General features: G+C 38.8%; 4 protein-coding genes and 1 long non-coding RNA gene across 7 annotated transcripts; 4 read left to right on the top strand and 1 right to left on the bottom strand.

The window, feature by feature from the left end:
• The first annotated feature begins 1233 nt into the window (after positions 1-1233).
• On the top strand, positions 1234-2577 carry LOC26515477 (putative trypsin-6). The gene is made up of 2 exons (XM_014905462.3): positions 1234-1745; positions 1822-2577. Exons 1-2 carry the CDS (start codon positions 1324-1326, stop codon positions 2507-2509), a joined length of 1110 nt encoding a protein of 369 aa, XP_014760948.1. The 5' UTR covers positions 1234-1323; the 3' UTR covers positions 2510-2577.
• A 3226-nt stretch (positions 2578-5803) lies between these two features.
• LOC26514688 (putative trypsin-6) lies at positions 5804-7215 on the top strand. Of its 2 annotated transcripts, none has more exons than XM_014905441.3 (4): positions 5804-5903; positions 6057-6372; positions 6437-6710; positions 6766-7215. In XM_014905441.3, the coding sequence occupies exons 1-4, from the start codon at positions 5819-5821 to the stop codon at positions 7159-7161; spliced, it is 1071 nt and encodes a 356-aa protein (XP_014760927.2). In that variant the 5' UTR covers positions 5804-5818; the 3' UTR covers positions 7162-7215. The 2 variants fall into 2 exon arrangements, with proteins under 2 accessions (XP_014760927.2, XP_014760926.2); XM_014905440.2 differs by having other exon boundaries at positions 6782-6865.
• Positions 7216-8668: 1453 nt separating this feature from the next.
• Positions 8669-9839, top strand: LOC6505927 (putative trypsin-6). The gene is made up of 3 exons (XM_001964595.3): positions 8669-9020; positions 9082-9355; positions 9406-9839. Exons 1-3 carry the CDS (start codon positions 8725-8727, stop codon positions 9823-9825), a joined length of 990 nt encoding a protein of 329 aa, XP_001964631.3. The 5' UTR covers positions 8669-8724; the 3' UTR covers positions 9826-9839.
• Positions 9840-9973: 134 nt separating this feature from the next.
• Positions 9974-10789, bottom strand: LOC26515098. The gene is made up of 2 exons (XR_001408486.3): positions 10508-10789; positions 9974-10446 (listed from the first exon to the last, which is right to left on the bottom strand). It is a non-coding gene; the product is annotated as an uncharacterized LOC26515098 (long non-coding RNA).
• A 764-nt stretch (positions 10790-11553) lies between these two features.
• Positions 11554-12823, top strand: LOC6505928 (DNA repair protein RAD51 homolog 3). Of its 2 annotated transcripts, XM_032449825.2 has the most exons (5): positions 11554-11795; positions 11851-11957; positions 12015-12172; positions 12228-12356; positions 12427-12823. In XM_032449825.2, exons 1-5 carry the CDS (start codon positions 11605-11607, stop codon positions 12601-12603), a joined length of 762 nt encoding a protein of 253 aa, XP_032305716.1. In that variant the 5' UTR covers positions 11554-11604; the 3' UTR covers positions 12604-12823. The 2 variants fall into 2 exon arrangements, 1 of the variants encoding a protein (XP_032305716.1); XR_006506968.1 differs by lacking the exons at positions 12228-12356; positions 12427-12823 and having other exon boundaries at positions 11851-11961; positions 12015-12149.
• Positions 12824-17535: the final 4712 nt, after the last annotated feature.

Genomic DNA, 17535 nt, shown 5'->3' with positions numbered 1-17535 from the left:
ACTCCAAATTTTCTAAAGTACTAAAAACAAGGCACAAAAATTAGTAACACACATATTTTTAATAATTAATGTAGATCATAAAACTATTAAATCCAACGGCTCATAAGTAATATTAAAAGCAGCCCCGAAAGGACCAAGATAATCAAATCGGAAGTGAACAAGGATCCTGTGCTCTCCAAGCCACGTTCAATCCATTCCCAATTCGGTTCGTTTGTTTTCATTTTCATCGAAAATTCACGTTCTTCCCCATTGGCATAGTACAGGACGAAGATCCCTTCTTCGTCTTCGGACAGAAAATCCCTTTCCTGGTTACCCAATGGCATTGAACTGTTTCTGCAGTGTCCGAACAACCTTTCTAGAGTGTCGAAGGCGGAACGGAAGGGTAAACAGGCCATCAAGCTACCCCCTATTTCAATGTTTTTTAAAAAGGCGCCATCCGATTTCAAGCAATTCATATTATTGATTTCAATTATCTCAAGCAAATCACACTCTTCGATGCTCTCAAGCTGGAAAAGAACCATCAGGTCGTCCGATTGTTTAAAGAATGTATACGGATCTCCATTAAATATTTTGTTATTTGTAATATTGACTTCACTAAAAAATTTTGCGGAGCAGACCTTCGTCCATGTGGTGCCGTTTACAACTCTGTCGCATTCTATCTGATTTCTTGGCGTCGGTTGAACAGTTGACATCGTAAGAGTGCAGTAAAAAATTATTTACTTTTCGAATCCACTAAAAATTTTGACTGAAGGAACAATATTATTGTTTTCGTTCTGGGGATTTGGTTTTCAATGTATCCAAAATGAAACTTAAACAGTAAACAATCTGACAAAGTGAAATTTGTCAGTCCAACTCGGGGCATGCTTAATACGGATTTCCCTGTGAGTCCAATGTGCGGAATTTACTCGCATCTATCAGTATCGGAGTATGGGTCTGCCACTTTTAAGCGAAATTGATATTGTTATGTTATTGTTATGATATTTTTATGATGTGCCACAATCGCTGTGATTGCATAAACACTATTGTTTCGATAAAATCAAAGATTTAATTCTATTCTTCTATTAGTTTAACTTTACTATTGTAAAGTTGTTGTTTGATATACGTTACTTTTGCGAAAATGCATCGACATATACTTTAAAGACTCGGATGTTTGCAAGAGTATAAAAATTCGATTTTCAAATAATCAAAAAAATAAATTTAGGGGACTAACAATCGAATGTTATGTCATATAATTTGAATAATGATGGAGAATTTTTCAGCCTGACAATTTACAATATAATTCATTTTAAAAAGTGACTTGGAGTCATCAGACTAAATTTTATAATGTGTACTTCCAAATTATGCATATATTTTATTTTAATCATACAGCTTTTAATATTTGACATCGGTGGGTCGGGGGATTTTTCGGCCTACCTTCCCTCTGAAACCTCATCTGCGTTTACCTCTTACGCGGGATACTCACATGCGATCTCCATTAATAGGAATGAGACCTTCTTAGCAGAGAAGGCCACAACAGCGGAACACTCGGATTTTCTAAGAGCACCACCCAAGGAGCCTCGAGGTGATTCGGAGTTCAATTACTTGATCACTGGTGGTTATACGACAGATGACACATCCCTCGTCAAGTGTGCAGTGTTTGTGACATACAAAGAATTTGGGGCTCAGTTTGGAGACAATATAATCGGTGGAGGCGTTATCATCCACAAGCAATTCGTCTTGACCGCTGCTCACGTTGTTAAGATTGGGTTAGTATCCTTTGGTTTTTGCTGAACTAGTTTTGTTAATAATTTTTTTTAAATTATTTTAAACAAAAACTGCAAGTGGGGAGCTAAGACAACCTGAAGATTTGAAAGTTGTGGGCGGCACACCGAAAAGACTTCTAATGGACACCTACACCACAACTGTCAGGGTAAAACAATTTTTTATACACCCCGACTATAGGGGAAGAAACCACGACTTGGCATTACTTCTGTTGGAGAGTGAGCTGATTTTGACTTACGGCGTTGCCGTTGCTCAAGTAACAAGGAATCCGCCGCATGATGGTATGGAGTGCACGGTCGTTGGCTGGGGAGCAGTCGTGGAATATGGTCCGATTGCAGATAAATTTCTTAATGGTGCATTAAGACTCAAACAGAGTGCATGCGCTAATCTCCCCAGCTGGGAGTCTTCAGGGATGCTCTGTGCCCACGACCCAAACTTTTTTGAAGTGGACGCCTGCCTATATGACTCTGGTTCCCCATTATTTTGTGGAGGCGATACGGTGTATGGAATAGTGGCTTATGGCTTGGCCTGCGGTAACCCCAGCCATGGCGGGGCTTACATGGATCTCTACTATCACCGCAACTTTCTTTCCGAATCTAAAATGGATAGTTTATTGTATAGATATATGGGTGATTCTAGAGGACCAGGGCCAATGCGCATACTGGCATGGCCTGTATCCGACCTATTTTCAAGCACACTTGCTGTCCTACTTTTTACATATATCATATTATTACACTATATTATATAAATTTTTGGTTTTAAATATAAGACCAAGTTATATATAACGTTAAATAAAATCAGTGAACTGAAAATATACGTACTTTTTCAGATAATTTGTTCAGTTCTTTACAAAAAAGTTTCTCAATTTCTTTCTCTTTAATTTCTTTCCAATCCACCAAAGTGTCAAGAAATACGCGATTGCTTCTTCGCCCTCCTCAAACATTTTTGGGGGATTTTTGTGAGCTCCTTTTACAGGAGCCGGAGAATTAGTTACTTGAATCCATCTCGTCCAACTTAAAGACCCTCAGTCAACTGCACCTTCATTCCGGCCGGAAGTAGAAGAAATCCATCATTATAATGATACCGAGCCTGGAAAAGGCCACACAACACCGTCATCGTACAGACCAATAAGCCTTCTATCTTGTTTGTCTAAATTTGAAATTTGTCTTTGAAAAATGCTTGCTAACTCGAATAATACCACATCTGGAAGCTTGCAAAATTATCCCGGCACACCAATTTGGCTTCCGAAGAAACCATGGAACCATCGAGCAAGTGAACATCCGAAGTACGCTCAGCCTTCGAACAGCGAGAATACTTAGTGCTACGTATCTCGACGTATCTCAAGCTTTCGACCGAGTTTGGCTTAATGGACTCATGCACAAGCTACTGGAATCATACATCTACAATAGGGTATTCTCAGTGAGATGCCACGCAGCTACTTCGGGCGACTACAACATCGTAGCTGGAGTTCCACAAGGAAGCGCACTCGGCCCGTGTCTATATGTTTCTATATGTGTCTATATATTTGTATACTGCGGATATCCCCACAAATAGACAAACATGCCCTCCGCTTTTACTTAACGGTATGCAGATCCCTCAAGCTAACGAAGTAACGTACCTTGGCGTCCACCTTGATAGACGACTAACCTGGCGTAAGCACATCGAATGCAAGAAGGTGCACCTAAAACTGAAAGCCAGCAGCCTCCACTGGATCATAAACTCACGATTCAGTCTAAAAGCCAATCTGGACGTATGGCTCCCAGCTGTGGGGGAACGCGAGCAGCAGCAACATAGACATCATACAGCGCACACAATCAAAAATCTTGAGAACTATCACTGGGGCACCTTGGTATGTTCGCAACGAAAACATCCACCGGGATCTGGGCATCCTCGCAGTGAAAGACGAAATTCAGAAGCAAAAAGAGTCCTACAAAGAAAAGTTGTCTTCGCACCCAAATCCCCTCGCTCAGGGATTGACTTGGGTTTCTAGCCTGCGACGCAACAAGCTTCCAACCCAGCAATCGATTTGTAGGGCCGTCTAACTCTGTATCAGTCAACATGACTGTTAGTTAAGTTAAAAATATAAGATTTGATAAACCTCTTGTTAGTCTCCCAAAGAAAAGATTCAAGAAATAAAAACAACGTTAAAAAAAAGACAGTAAATGAATGTCCCAGATCTGTTCAGAATATGGCGTAGCAGCAGGATGCGGCAGCGGGGAAAATTTCGTAGGGCACTGCAGGGAGAAGCTGTAGGGAATGGCTTGAATTTGTCGGTGCTAAGTGCATCTACATATTTTTTACTTTTCACCACTTAAATAGCCAGCTAGCTGCAGCGGGGTGCTTGCGCACTCCTCTCAGACCCAACAGCCAGCCTTGAGGGGGTATATACATACATAGTTGCTTTAATCTTTAAAATCTGGAAAATAAAAAACATAGATTTTTAGAAAAAATCGATATATATTTTTATCAATCAAGTCATTTACACAATTTATACAAATGATGCCATAATCTTGGTATTCAGAGACTTAGAAAATGGACCATCAATAGTAGGCGAAATGCCATATGTGCAAACAGGAATGTTCAGATATCCCTTTGGATGTGCCGGAGTAAAAAAATCATCGTAAATAGCACCAGAAGGATTAGTAAAAGCCCATCAAAACCGATCATTACGCCTCCATCAGTACTGATATCTTTTAAGTCATTCTTTTCCTCTTCCTTTAAATTAAAATACTTAATTGTTTGCAAACGGCTTTGTCCTTGGTTCCAATAGAGAAAGGTTTGGAAGTCAGAGCTTCCTGTCACAATTCCTAAAATGGAGCCCCATCCCCAGCCTGTTTGAAGTTTATCTTTGCAATAGTTAGCTAAATCTTCAGCCAAACCGTATGTGAATGGCAAGCAAGCTAACAAGCTGTTAGCTGTTTTTTCTTTTGTTTCAGTGCCGCCCATGGTGCAGATGTATTCATGGATGCCAGTCCAATAAATATTTTCACATTTACTTATTGGTTCATGGTCGAAAACTACCAGCAAGTCGTCAGCATATTTCTTTTTAAAGACTGTATACGCAGTATTCTTATCTGTTAATTTTCCCCTCCATCGTTTGAAAAGAAAATCTGGATATATACTAGAACACTGATTTATCCACCGTGCAGTTTGAAACATTTGGCAGTATTTCCTCTGGACAAGACTCCCCCATCCTGGCTGATTACTCATTGTTTCAGAATTTTCTTTTTAAATTTAAAAAACGGAAAATTTTGTAAATTTTTAACAAAATGATGATTTGATCTGTCTTAAAAGTTATACACGACTACTATATACAACTCCTAAGCACATGAATTCAGGTTATTAATAATACTATATTATAATTAATAAAATGTTCAAAATACATTCGCACGATAGGATTAATGATAAGTGACGGTCTTCGGACGAAATATCCTTGTCCTGGATATCCAAGAGTCCCATGCAAAAAAATAACCATCGGTCCATTAATGGGAGGGCCACGCATTTTCTATGGGCTTCAGACGAAAGTCTGAAAACGGTATAAAAAAAATTTAAAAATACGGTTTGTATTTTAAAAATTTATGTACCATACCAAAATCAACTTAAAAATTAAAATTGATATTAATTATTTTTCCTATGAAAAGTTCTAAGTTTATTCTTGATCCGAACTTTACTTCCCGATTTGTATTGAAATTATTTTTATAGTACAATAATTTTTTTGATGTAATTTACAATAATTTTAAATTAAATAGTCAAGTAACATTATAAGTATTTTTAACCACATCCCATCAAAATATTGTGATAAATGCATGGAAGGACAATATGGCCCTCAGCGATGGCTACTTCTTGGCCAATTTCCATCCTATTCTTGAGGGGAATACCTTGATCAAAGCCAGGCTCATTTGCGTTGTTGCTACATATCGGGGTATTTATAAATTTTACTTCTGTATAAATACACAGTAAAGGGTTAAATTTATTTAAAAATTCGTGTCACAAAAAGATTCTTTACAGCACTAAAATTCAAACGATATGTTAATGACGAGGCTATTTTTATGGTATCATGGAGCTGACTGTGCTAGGTGATCGATTTTCTGACAACTCTTTGAACCTTTTCAAGTACGCGCTGGAGAATTTGTTACTTGTTTGTATGTTAAAATTATATAAATTTTAGAATAAATTATTATTTTTTTTTATTATTTAAAAACAGTTTTCATTTTATTGTTATTATTGAGAAACTAAACTTAAAATGAATTTGTCAAAATTATTTGTATATTTATGTTTGGTATTTTTCCATATAGACGTGGTCCTATCGGGGATTTCCTCCGGCTTCCTTCCCTCAGAACTTTCCTCATCCTGCATTACGCCCGCCGGAGAGAATGGAACGAGTTCATCCGGCTGGAGGTCCGTAAAAGCGCGGAATAAGGAGGATCAGGATCCATTTGAATTTGAGTACTTAGTCACTGGTGGATATCGAAAAAAAGTGAATAATTTTTTGAAGCATACTGTATCACTGCGATATTATAAAATTAAGCAATTCTTTGGGGACAATCACTTTTGCGCAGGAGCCATTATACACAGAAAATGTATTATTACAGCTGCCCACTGTCTATTCAAGTACGTGGCATTTATACGTATTTCATATACTGTTTTTAAAATTCTATATTGGATTTTCCCGTAGATCAGGAAAATTGATAGATGCTGATAATGTAACGGTGGTGGCAGGCACCCCCAACAGGCTAGAGGAGGTCGAAACCACTCAGATGACTAAGGCAAAGAGGCTTATACCACATCCCCGTTTCAACCGAAAAAAGGTCATCCAGTGTGACATTGGATTGGTGTTTCTTAATACAGACTTTATCCTGGGTCCATATGTCGCCGTTATCCCTCTAGCCCACAGAGCACCGGTTACAAACTTGGACTGTACTGTAGTGGGTTGGGGAAGAGTTATCCAGGTTCGATGTCTTATGTGCTTAGTTTACTTTCCAAAAAGTTTGCATTTTTTTTTAGTTTGGACCTTCTCCAGATGGAGCTGTAAATATTGACATAAAAGTGCGTTCAAAGGCCTTATGCGAAGATATGCCCGCATGGACTCCAGAAGGTATGATCTGTGGCGGGGATCCAAAATTCTTCGAAGTGGACAGTTGCCAGGGTGATTCTGGAGGGCCACTATATTGTGACTCAAGTTTGTATGGCATTGTCTCTTTCGGGCGTGGTTGTGGATATCCTGGCTCAAGTGGGGTCTACACTGATGTATTTCACTTTCGGGATTGGCTGGAGCCCGGCACCCGGGGCCTATGGCCGAAAAGTTATTCCGGAAGTCCGCCTTCATTATTCCGCAGCTTCAAAGGGAAGACAGTAAAATTTATGGCGTCTGTATTTTTGTATAACGTGTTAGTAATGTAACGGATAACGTTATGAGTAATATTTAAATAAAAGAAGAAAGGAAAGATAACTTCGGGCGCAGCCAAAGTTGATATATCCTAAAGTAAAATTTAAATAAAAGAAGAAAGGAAAGATAACTTCGGGCGGAGCCGAAGTTGATATATCCTAGCAGTTTGGTAGCAGCTTATACCTGGCCGATCTTTATGTGAATGTGAATTCCGATCTTTATATGAATTTCACCATTAAATCAATTTTTTGATAAAAATGTTGGTACCAGCCTCAAGCATCTTTAAAAATAGCAAGGTTATAGCAATTCCGATCAATCAGTTATATGGCAGCTATAGGATATAGTCGATTATATACTGCCCGCAAACAAAAGAAGGATGTGTGCAAAGTTTCAACTCGATAGCTTTAAAACTGGGAGACTAGTTTGCGTAGATACAGACAGACGGACAAGCTCATATCGACTCAGGAGGTGATCCTGATCAAGAATATATATACTTTATAGGGTCGGAGATGTCTCCATCGCTGCGTTTCACATTTTTGAGCAAAATTATAATACCCTCTGCAAGGATATAAATATTTGTCATCAAATGTTTGGAAACTGAAAATAAAGACAACTATGTGATGGAATTCTTACAATTTGTTTTAAATTATAAAATATATAAAATTTATATAGAAACAAGATTTCATTAATTTACCTTTATGAATAAAAATAAGGATTTTTATTCTCTCCCATATTAATGAAGTGCCATGGATGTTCAAAATAAGTTTGTAATATTTCTGCCAATCGAATACGAAACTTGTTGCACTTATTAGAACCAAAGACTAAGTCCAAAAGCGTAGCAGTATTATAAGCAGTAATGCCGAAAGGAATAAAATTACGTCTGTAGGTTCACCTCGAATCCTAACAGCCTTTCCATACAGGTCAAAATTACGAGGTTTATCCAGCTCATACCCAATATTGGCATAGTACAGTAGCGTAGACTTAATTTCGGAACTCTCGAGCGTGTTATTATGAGCGCAATGCGAGTACAATTCTTCCGTTAATTGAAACCGATAGGGTAAACAGGCCAAAACACTACGACCCGTAGCTAGATCATACACTTTTTGGCGTAGCTGGTTCATGCACTGGAATTTATTCATACCGAGCGCTTTAATAAAGTCGCAATTGGCTATTTCTTCGAATCGAGAAAATACCATCATTTCATTGTATTCACTCTTCTCAAGTTGAAATATAGCATAAGATTCTCCCAAACTCACCAAGTTGTCTCTGTAAAGTCTTAATACTCGCTCGTAATATTTATCATGGCAAATTTTCTTCCAAATTGATCCATCTATAAATCTATCACATGCTTTTCTGTTCTCAAGTGAATCCCAACCTTTTAACATTTTATAAATACTTGCTCAAATTTGTCTTGACTGTAAATTTTGTATATTTCAATTCTAAGTATTTGCTTTGTTTAATTTTATTGACTCAAAATGAGTATGTCAAAATTACTTGTGTATATGTTTTTGGTGTTTTCACATATAATATTGGTCTTATCCGGTCTTTCCCCGGAACCGTCATCCTTATTGACGCCAATGGAAGAGAGTGGGGATTCCCTAAGTTCTTCCGCGTGGGGGCACATAAAAGTACAGAATGACAAGGCGACAAAGCCGGCTATTGAGCGTCGGGAAGCTACCAATACCCCTGATGCTTCTGAATTTGAAATCTTGATAGCCGGTGGATATCGTCCTATTCAAAATAATTTGGTTAAGTACGTTGTGTCACTGCGCTTTTATGATCCTCCACATTTGTTTGGAGCTAACCACTTTTGCGGAGGAGCTATTATTCACAAGAAATTTATTCTCACGGCTGCCCACTGTCTATTCAACGAGTATGTTTTAAAAATAACACGGCGATTTTCGTAATTGTTTCTGGATCATTTTGGTTTGTAGGCGAAAAAATTTGCTACTCGGTAGAGACATAACCGTGGTGGCCGGAACTCCTAACAAAACCAAGAAAACCAAAACCACTCAGGTGATCAAGGGATTGGAAACTATACCTCATCCTTACTATAAACATATTGAGAGTCTCAATTATGACCTTGGATTGGTGCTCCTAAGCAAAGACCTTATTCTGGGTCCATCTGTCGGCGTGATCCCTTTGGCCAACCAACCACCGACCACAAACTTGGGGTGCACCGTACTGGGTTGGGGAAGAGTTATACTGGTTAGTTTCTTCTCTGGTTTGATTTTTAATTATTTTTATTTTAATTTTAGAATGGACCTATGCCAGCAGAGATTCTTAATGTAGATTTAATAGTTCGGCAAAAGTCAAGGTGCAAAAAATTCTCCTCGTTTGCTCCAGAATCTATGATCTGTTTGGGTGATCCAAGTTTCTTCGAAGTGAGCACTTGCAAGGGGGATTCTGGGGGCCCTATATTTTGTGATAACAAATTGTATGGACTTGTCTCCTTTGGGTTCGGTTGTGGCTCCCCTAAATTTAGTGAGGTCTCCACCGATGTATTTTTCTACCGAGATTGGGTAGTGGCTAACACCCGTGATGATGATAGCAAAAATGATTCCATATTTTTCCGCAATTTGGTAGACTCGAAGGCTCCAAGACTCCAATACTCCATGGCGAAGTCAATTAAATATTATGCAATTTTACTTTTGTACTATATTCTCCAATATAGTTAAATTAAATCATTATAGTTTATTTAACTATTACAAAAAGTAAGGAAATTCAAAAGAGTAAATGAAGGCAACTTTGTAATTAGTTTTTTCAGAAATTTGATTGTTTCTAGCAGGAAGATTTTCTGAATGGGAAAATTAATTGTAACATAAATTAAATCGTCAAACTGCACGTTATATTTCACTTAAAGCCCAAAGATTCTTGTTATTTTACAGCCAAAGACTAAATCCTATAGAACATGAATATTAAGAGTAATGCCGAAAGTATTAAAATAATCATGCTTGTGGAATATACAGAAGCTTTATCTGTAGGCTCTCCGTCAAAATCTTCTGCTTCATTTAAACGATTATTTGTCACATGACGAAGTTCATTCAACCTTTTTGAAATATTGGCATAGTAGAGTATCGTAGAATGATTTTCATCGCCCATGATTGTGCTTTGGGGCATCTCCTTGGGCGCTTCTTCACTAACGCAATGATAGTACAATTCTTCAGCTAAGTGAAACCTGTAGGGCAAACAAGCCAAAAGACTTTGCTTCGTAGTTATGTCCTTTAATTTCTGACCCATCGTATTCATGCACTGAAACTTATTCATACTGGTCACTTTCAGCAAGTTGCAGTCGCGAACTTCGTCAATGAGAAAAAATACCATTAAATCTACTTTTTGATTATTTACAATGCTAAAAACCGTATAGGGTTCACCCTTTTTCACCAATTGTCCTTTGTAACGTATTAGAACTTCATTGTAGTATTTATCGTTGCAGATTTTTTTCCACGTCGAGCCATCTAAAAATTTGTCACAGGCTTTTCTGTTTCGAACAGAATCCCATCCTTTTAACATCTTGGAAGAACTAAAAGAAAGCTTATTTTCATTTCTTATACGTTTTTTTTGTTTTGATTTTGTGTGCTTGACTTGAAATTCCAAAAAAGTACTGATTTTAATGGAAACTAGAAAGTGTCATAAACTATTTGATTTTTGTGTTTTTTTTATTTAAGATAAGATTGGGGGTATAAAATACATATTGGAAGAGTTTCAAATAGTATCAATATAAAAAAAAATAAATAAAAAAGACTTCGTATTTAGTTGAATTTTCTATGCACTATATTGAAGTATTTTAAAAGATTGAGTCTCACCGAGAATATAAATGGAAAAGCCTATTCTTTGGGGTTTCTATACCGGGAGATATAGGGCAGAAATTGATATGGCCAATTACGTTGAGTTTTCGAAGAATTCAAAAGTTTTTCGGAGACATTCGGTCAAATCGGTGATTCAGTTGCCACTATATTTCAATGAATGCCTATGTTTGCCTATATTTCAACATAGCTTCGAACAGTATGGACCATGAATGAATGAATCTTGGCCGTAGATGAATTGGGAAAAGTTTAGGGGTCGGTAGTATTGTGAAACTCCAGGTTTAGTTTTCGAGTTGATTACGATGCCTTTCGGATTAGGGTTTGGTGAACCTGATTACAACGGAAAATCACCGATTTTCACCTATTTGCAGAGAAGATCGTAGACTTAATGAGGTTGTCGAAGATGACTAATTCCAACGATGTTGCAAATTTATCCAGTTTTAAATGGTCCACCAATTTCTTTTCTAAATTCGTATAATGGGCATATAAAAGTAATATACATTTTATGTTGCATATTTCTGGGCATTTTGATAAAAAACTGGTGCTTGTGAAATATTTAAAAGAATCATCACGAACAAAAGTTCCATCTCTAAAACCAGTTGCGTTCCTACGTAACAGCTGATTGATTGTTTACATTTGATTTTTGGCGGCATGGAAACACCATCTGGGTCTCTTAAAAACTTAAATATATTTAAGACCTCCGTCTGGGATTTAATGCAAGAAGAACCAAACAAAATATGTACAGGAATCAAAGGTGTGGATGAAAATTATGGAGGTGGAATTTCATTGGGACATATTACTGAACTGATTGGAAATTCTGGCACCGGCAAAACACAAATGTGGTATGTCTTACGTTTTCAATTATTGAATTATAATATAGTAGATTAAATATTTTAGCCTGAATCTTTGTCTAAATGTACAAATACCAAAAACTGCTGGCGGCTTGGAGGGCAGCGCTTTATTTATAGATACTCGGCAAGACTTTAATCCCCATCGATTGCTACGTATGTAAGTCCTTTTTTTAATATATTTATGTTTAAAGCAAAGGTTCATTTATTTAGAACTAGCAACTGAGTTGGAAAGGCAATATGCTCACAAAGTACCTGACTTTAAGGCTCTTAAAATGCTTAAAAATGTTTACTACGTCAGATGTTCAAGTGAAGCTCAGTTAATGGCCAGTGTTTTGAGTTGCCACAGGCACCTGGAAAATCATAAAAATGTAGTTTATTGTTTATATAAATATTGAATTGGTAACATAATGTCCAAGCTTTCAGATCAAGCTAATTGTTATTGATTCTCTGTCGTTTACTCTGCAAATGATTGAAAATAAAAGTAAGATGTTTGAATTGCTTTTGGAGCTGCATGAAAGCATGAGGAACTTGCAGCGAACATACAAAGTGGCGGTAAGTTTCGAGGGCTTTTATTTCGCTTCGTTAAAAGTCCTTTTTAATCAATATATATTTTTTCGCATAGTGGGTGATAACAAATGTGCTTACATATCGGGTAAGCAAGGGACAATTCCATCTGGTGCCCGCCCTGGGGGATCTTCATTCTCACCTGATCAATGAGCGCATCTGGTTTTCACGGAGCTGGCAGCGCTACGTGGGAAAGACATGGGATACGTGTCGGCTAATTAATTCACCCAAATAGGTCCAAAATTGTAATTTTTTTCACTTTTCCTTTTAATTATTAGTTTTTTTTTATATGAAAATTGTATACGTGATTAAGTATAGGTATTATAATCATAACTACAAGAAACAGCCATATTTAAATTGTGATTTTTTAAAATGATACATATAGTTTCATATTGTTTTTGACATTTGCCCAATAGGCGAGTGAACATGTTTTCCATCAAAGAAAAAAAACTGGATCCTTTCGTTGGTCATTATTCGTATTTGGCACAGAAATCTAAGACACAACCAGGCGCACACCCAGCCGGCTGCTGAACACTTGCTAAAAGCACCTCCGAACTGCGCCTCGCCGATGCCCCTGATGCTATCGATGGCGCAGTTGCAGATTGACAGGCGAGCACTGGCTGATTTATGCGCACGACGCAGGAATGTGGCAAAGTGTAAAAAATGTTTACATATACATACGTACAGAGGCGACACCCAAACCAGGGTGCTAGTTGCTCCCTAGCTGGCAGGCTATTCACTGAGGAAAAAATAGCCATCATTTTAAAAACACTAACTTATTCACTATTGTAATTATACTAGAATGCTAACATACATACATATGCTTCGAATCTAATATAAATGAAAATTGGTCCTGTTAGACTAATTTTTTCAGTGCATTTCGTTCATGGAGCTCAGGCCAGCAGCTAAGTCACGCATATGCAGCGACAACTAATTCAATTTCCACTTGCCAGAAGGAGGCGGCTGTTTAGCCGAGTGTGCACGCCTAATTGGTAATGCGATCGGCTTTATTGAGGCGCTGGAGTTGAAACTGCACTTGTGGCACTGACTCCAAAGCCGAGCCTCAATCTGTGGCAGCATCTGTGCGGTGTTGCTGGATGCTGGTGCTTTTGCATTGGCTTTTGCTGTTGCTGTTACTGTGGCTGTTCCTGATGCTGCTGCAGTCACAGTCACAGGCTATCGCTGTCGCTCAGCGCAAATCCCATTACGTGCGATCCGTTTCGAGCCATAAACATGTAACAGCCGCCACAGCTGCACACCCCCGCCCTCATACTCAGCCCCGCCCGCCCAGTTATACATCGACGGAGTTTCCTGGCTTCCAGCGGCGCAACTTGTCGCTCGAACTTAATTGCCTCGGTTGCGCTTATGACTTTCGTGTGCAATGCATCCTCATCCTCATCCTCATCCTCCGTTCCGTTCCGTTTCGATCCGTTGTCTGCAGCATTAGAAAGTAACTTCAACTGGCAAAAAGCTATCAACATCGGGCTAGCATCGTCTCCGTCGTCATCGCTCTCCAGTCGCGGTTACTTGCTGGCGCTATTTTCGACACCGCCTGGCCCGCCATAAAATCCCGAATGCCCTGGTAATGTACTCGCGCTGCAAAATTAGAAATAGTCTGCCACAGCAAAGATATATTTACCACAGGGGAAAAAATTAACCACTAAGTAGTAATAGTAATAAAAGTGATATTGCAAAATAATGATTTCTTAACTAGATTTTAAGGATCTAATAAGAAGCATTTATAAACGCATTTATGTAAGATGTTAGGATTTATTTAGATTAAATTTTTTTAATGAATTAAAATAAATTAAGTTTTCTAAAGTTTTCTAAATGTGAATATTCATTAAAATATTAAAACATAAGTTTGCTAAAAATAATAATTTTTTTTCTCTGCGACTAATTTACCAAGCTGGTAAGTTGAAAGTCCATTTTCCATTTTCCATTTCGTACGGGTTTCAATTAAAACAAAAAGCCCAAAAAGCCAACAAACATTCCGGTGCCGAGCATGGCCTGGCAATTTGGCCACGACCTCGTGCTCCGCCAAAGTTCAGGCCGAGAGCGGCTAATTCCGCAACACCGCGCGACCGCCCCGATGGCAGCACCCGATAACAACAACAGCTAAGCCCTCAACGACAACAACAACTACATCCAGCAGAAGGAGCCAGGCACACTGGCCGTGAGATAATCAAATGTTGGCCAAAAAGGATTGCACTTCTCTCGGCTGGATTGGGTGGTAGCTGCCTTATTGTTCTTAGAAATTGTTATTAATTGAGTTGTACGGCTGCACTTTTTGGGAAGTCTTTCGTTTTTATAGTTTATTGCCCAGTGGGTGGCCCTTCAGCAACGGCCATTGACATGCATAATAGACCGGTTGCGCTCATTTGCCCAATTCGATTTGACCCGGCCATCAATAAGCCAAAAGTCGGAGAGCTCATTTGCATGCCCGTAATTTATGCTCATCAATTAGCTGATTAATTTATTTGGCGTGGAGCGAGAGCGGAGCATCATGCTCAAAACGCTTGTCTAATTAGATAAATGTGCTACATTAATGTCGTCTCTGACATTTATAAAGCTGGATTCTGGCACAGATTAGTGATTTTTCAGACCATCCACGGGCTTTCATTGTTTCTGGCTCTTCCTTCTTCTGGAAGCTGGTTGTTTTGGGGGCTGAGTTAATCAATTAATGACTGGCTAAGAGGGGCTAAATGGCCAGAAGGATTAACTCTAAATGTTTTGACATTTAAGTCAAATTAGTCATTTTGATTGGAAGTCTTAGTATGACAAAATATACATATTTAGTATTAGCATTATCCCCGGATTAATAGTTTTTTATTTTGTCAAGCCTTTGAGTGCCTCACCTTTGGACTTTCTCTTGAACGTTTTCCAGGTCTATTAGCCAATCAACTCCCCGCCTAAATTAGTTTATAATGTTGCTTATAAATGCCACTTGTCTGCTGCGACACGGATGTGCCTGGATCTTGATCGAGCCTTAGCCACGGCGTGTTTCTCAGCGGCAATCGGCAACTGTCGTGGCTATTGCGAAGCGGGCGGCGGGGAGAATGTGGAAAATATTTTAATTAAAACACAAACTAAACGTTTACTGCTAGCGATGTTATCCATAGCATTTCATACAAATAACAACGACAAGTCTAACCCAGCTACCAGTTGGCTCCTCCAGGAGCTCTATTGCTGTCTCTTTGGCTTCTGTGTTGTTGTTGCTGCGTGCAGCAAATACAGCAAATGTTGCATGTAACAGCAGCAACATGTGTCGCACAGCGCCTATTTGAATATATATCAAATCAGTTTCAGATAATTTTCTATAACAGCTCGACACAGAGGCAAATGGACGAAACATTTGTACGAGTTCGTTGCCTAAGTCTTTCGTTTCTCAGTTTTTCTGCGCCGCTGCCCGTTTGGCTGCGAGTGCATATTTTACGCGCTGCATTGTTGCAAACGGATCGGGCATTGAAATTAAGTTGTTTTGCATAAAAGCGCCATAAAAAGGCGCAGCAGTTGCGGCAAAGGCAGAGATAGAGACAGAGACAGAGACAGCAGCAATTGTGATTAGAACGACACGACAGGCACGACATACGACATATGAGACGCCGTTGCTGCAACTGTGGCATCAGCTTGGTGTCCTTTACATATATGGCCAGCAATTGCCGGTCGAAAATTGCCAGCTCAACACGAGCGACGTATGTCATCAAATGGCACTGCCATTAGCGGATCGCCAAAGAGATCCTCTCGAGCGTCGGTGGCAGCTTCCTGTGGCCAGTAGGCAAATACTAGGCTCCCTAACCCATCGCAGCAGCAGCGGCAGCAGCAACTATTATCAATTTAAGTTGGCTAATTGGTTTCAAATTTATGGACCTGTATTTGATATTTATGTCGTCTACCCAGGCTGTGTGCCCCGCAATTTCGCCCGTCGTCTGCCCCGGCTACAAGGCCTCGATCCAATCCGAAACAAGCCGATCCGATCCAACCGCCGCTGCCTTGGCATGCTGCAAACAACGTAATTGGCTTTCAATTTGCAGCAAATTGTTGCAACAGCCACGACAACGGCGCAAAGAGCAACAGAGAAACATATTTAGATTATAGACGGATAAAGTTTATGTACGTTCTGTTCTGGCCGGGCGGGTTTTTGGTTCGTTCGCGGTCTTATGGTCGTCTTCTGGTCTTCTGGCCGGTTGGCCAGCTTCCTCTTCCACCATAATTCCAATGAGTTATATGCCCATCATGTGCGCTCCATGGCCCTTCAAAGTTGAAAACGTATCGCGCGTTAATTAAAAAAACAGCAACAACACCAACAATCGAAACATGGCCAGCAAAGAGGTTGGCCAGCGAAAAAATAATGCATGAAAAAAGCGCCAAAAATTCCGCTAAAATTTCGCTCAGCCGCAACGGTTCAAAATGGACAGTGTTCAATAACTAAATAAAACACTTGAGCCATTTTACACAGAAAAAATAAAGGGTAGTTTTTTTTTATATATTTTATATATTCTCAACCAACCTATTAGTTGGAAAAAGTTTCCATTTAGTTTTTAAAGGTAAAAGTTACAATACATAACATTTAGTTTTACTGAACCAACATTTACTTTAATATTTTAAGAATTTGAAAAATTTCAAAAATATATTTAAGAGTTTAAGAAATTTAAGAAATATGAAAATATTAATATCATATCTATTACATATAAAATTATTTCAGAATTGTTAAATCATTTAATTGCGTCATGAACGGATATATAGTAATGAATAATTTTCCATCCTTTATTCCTAAATGTTTTAATTTTTAATTTTTTCTCAATGCAGGAACGAATATAGGAGAACCAAAAACAGCCACAATCAAGCGAAAATTCCTGGCATTTTCTGCTTCATTAACAACACACTCATACTCGAGCAACTCACACAACTTGGCCATTTCGTTTTGTTCGAGCCGAGTTTACCGCTGACGAAATTTACGCACGTTAAGACCCCCCTTCGTCCTGTCCCCCGAACCACCGCACAACCCGTATCCGCTCCTTTGGGGCCTTGATCATCCGATGAGCTTAGTTTTGTGAGTCGGCGGCTCTGGCTCTTTTTGGTATTTTAATTAGAAACCGAACAACGCAAAATGCATTGCTCGCCGGTCGATTTCGCTTTCTTTCCTTTTGGCCTTCTGATCTGTTTC

Source organism: Drosophila ananassae, chromosome 2L (assembly GCF_017639315.1).
Source record: "Drosophila ananassae strain 14024-0371.13 chromosome 2L, ASM1763931v2, whole genome shotgun sequence".
NCBI classification, from domain to species: Eukaryota; Metazoa; Arthropoda; class Insecta; order Diptera; family Drosophilidae; genus Drosophila; species Drosophila ananassae.
This window is presented reverse-complemented; position numbering and strand designations above follow the sequence as displayed.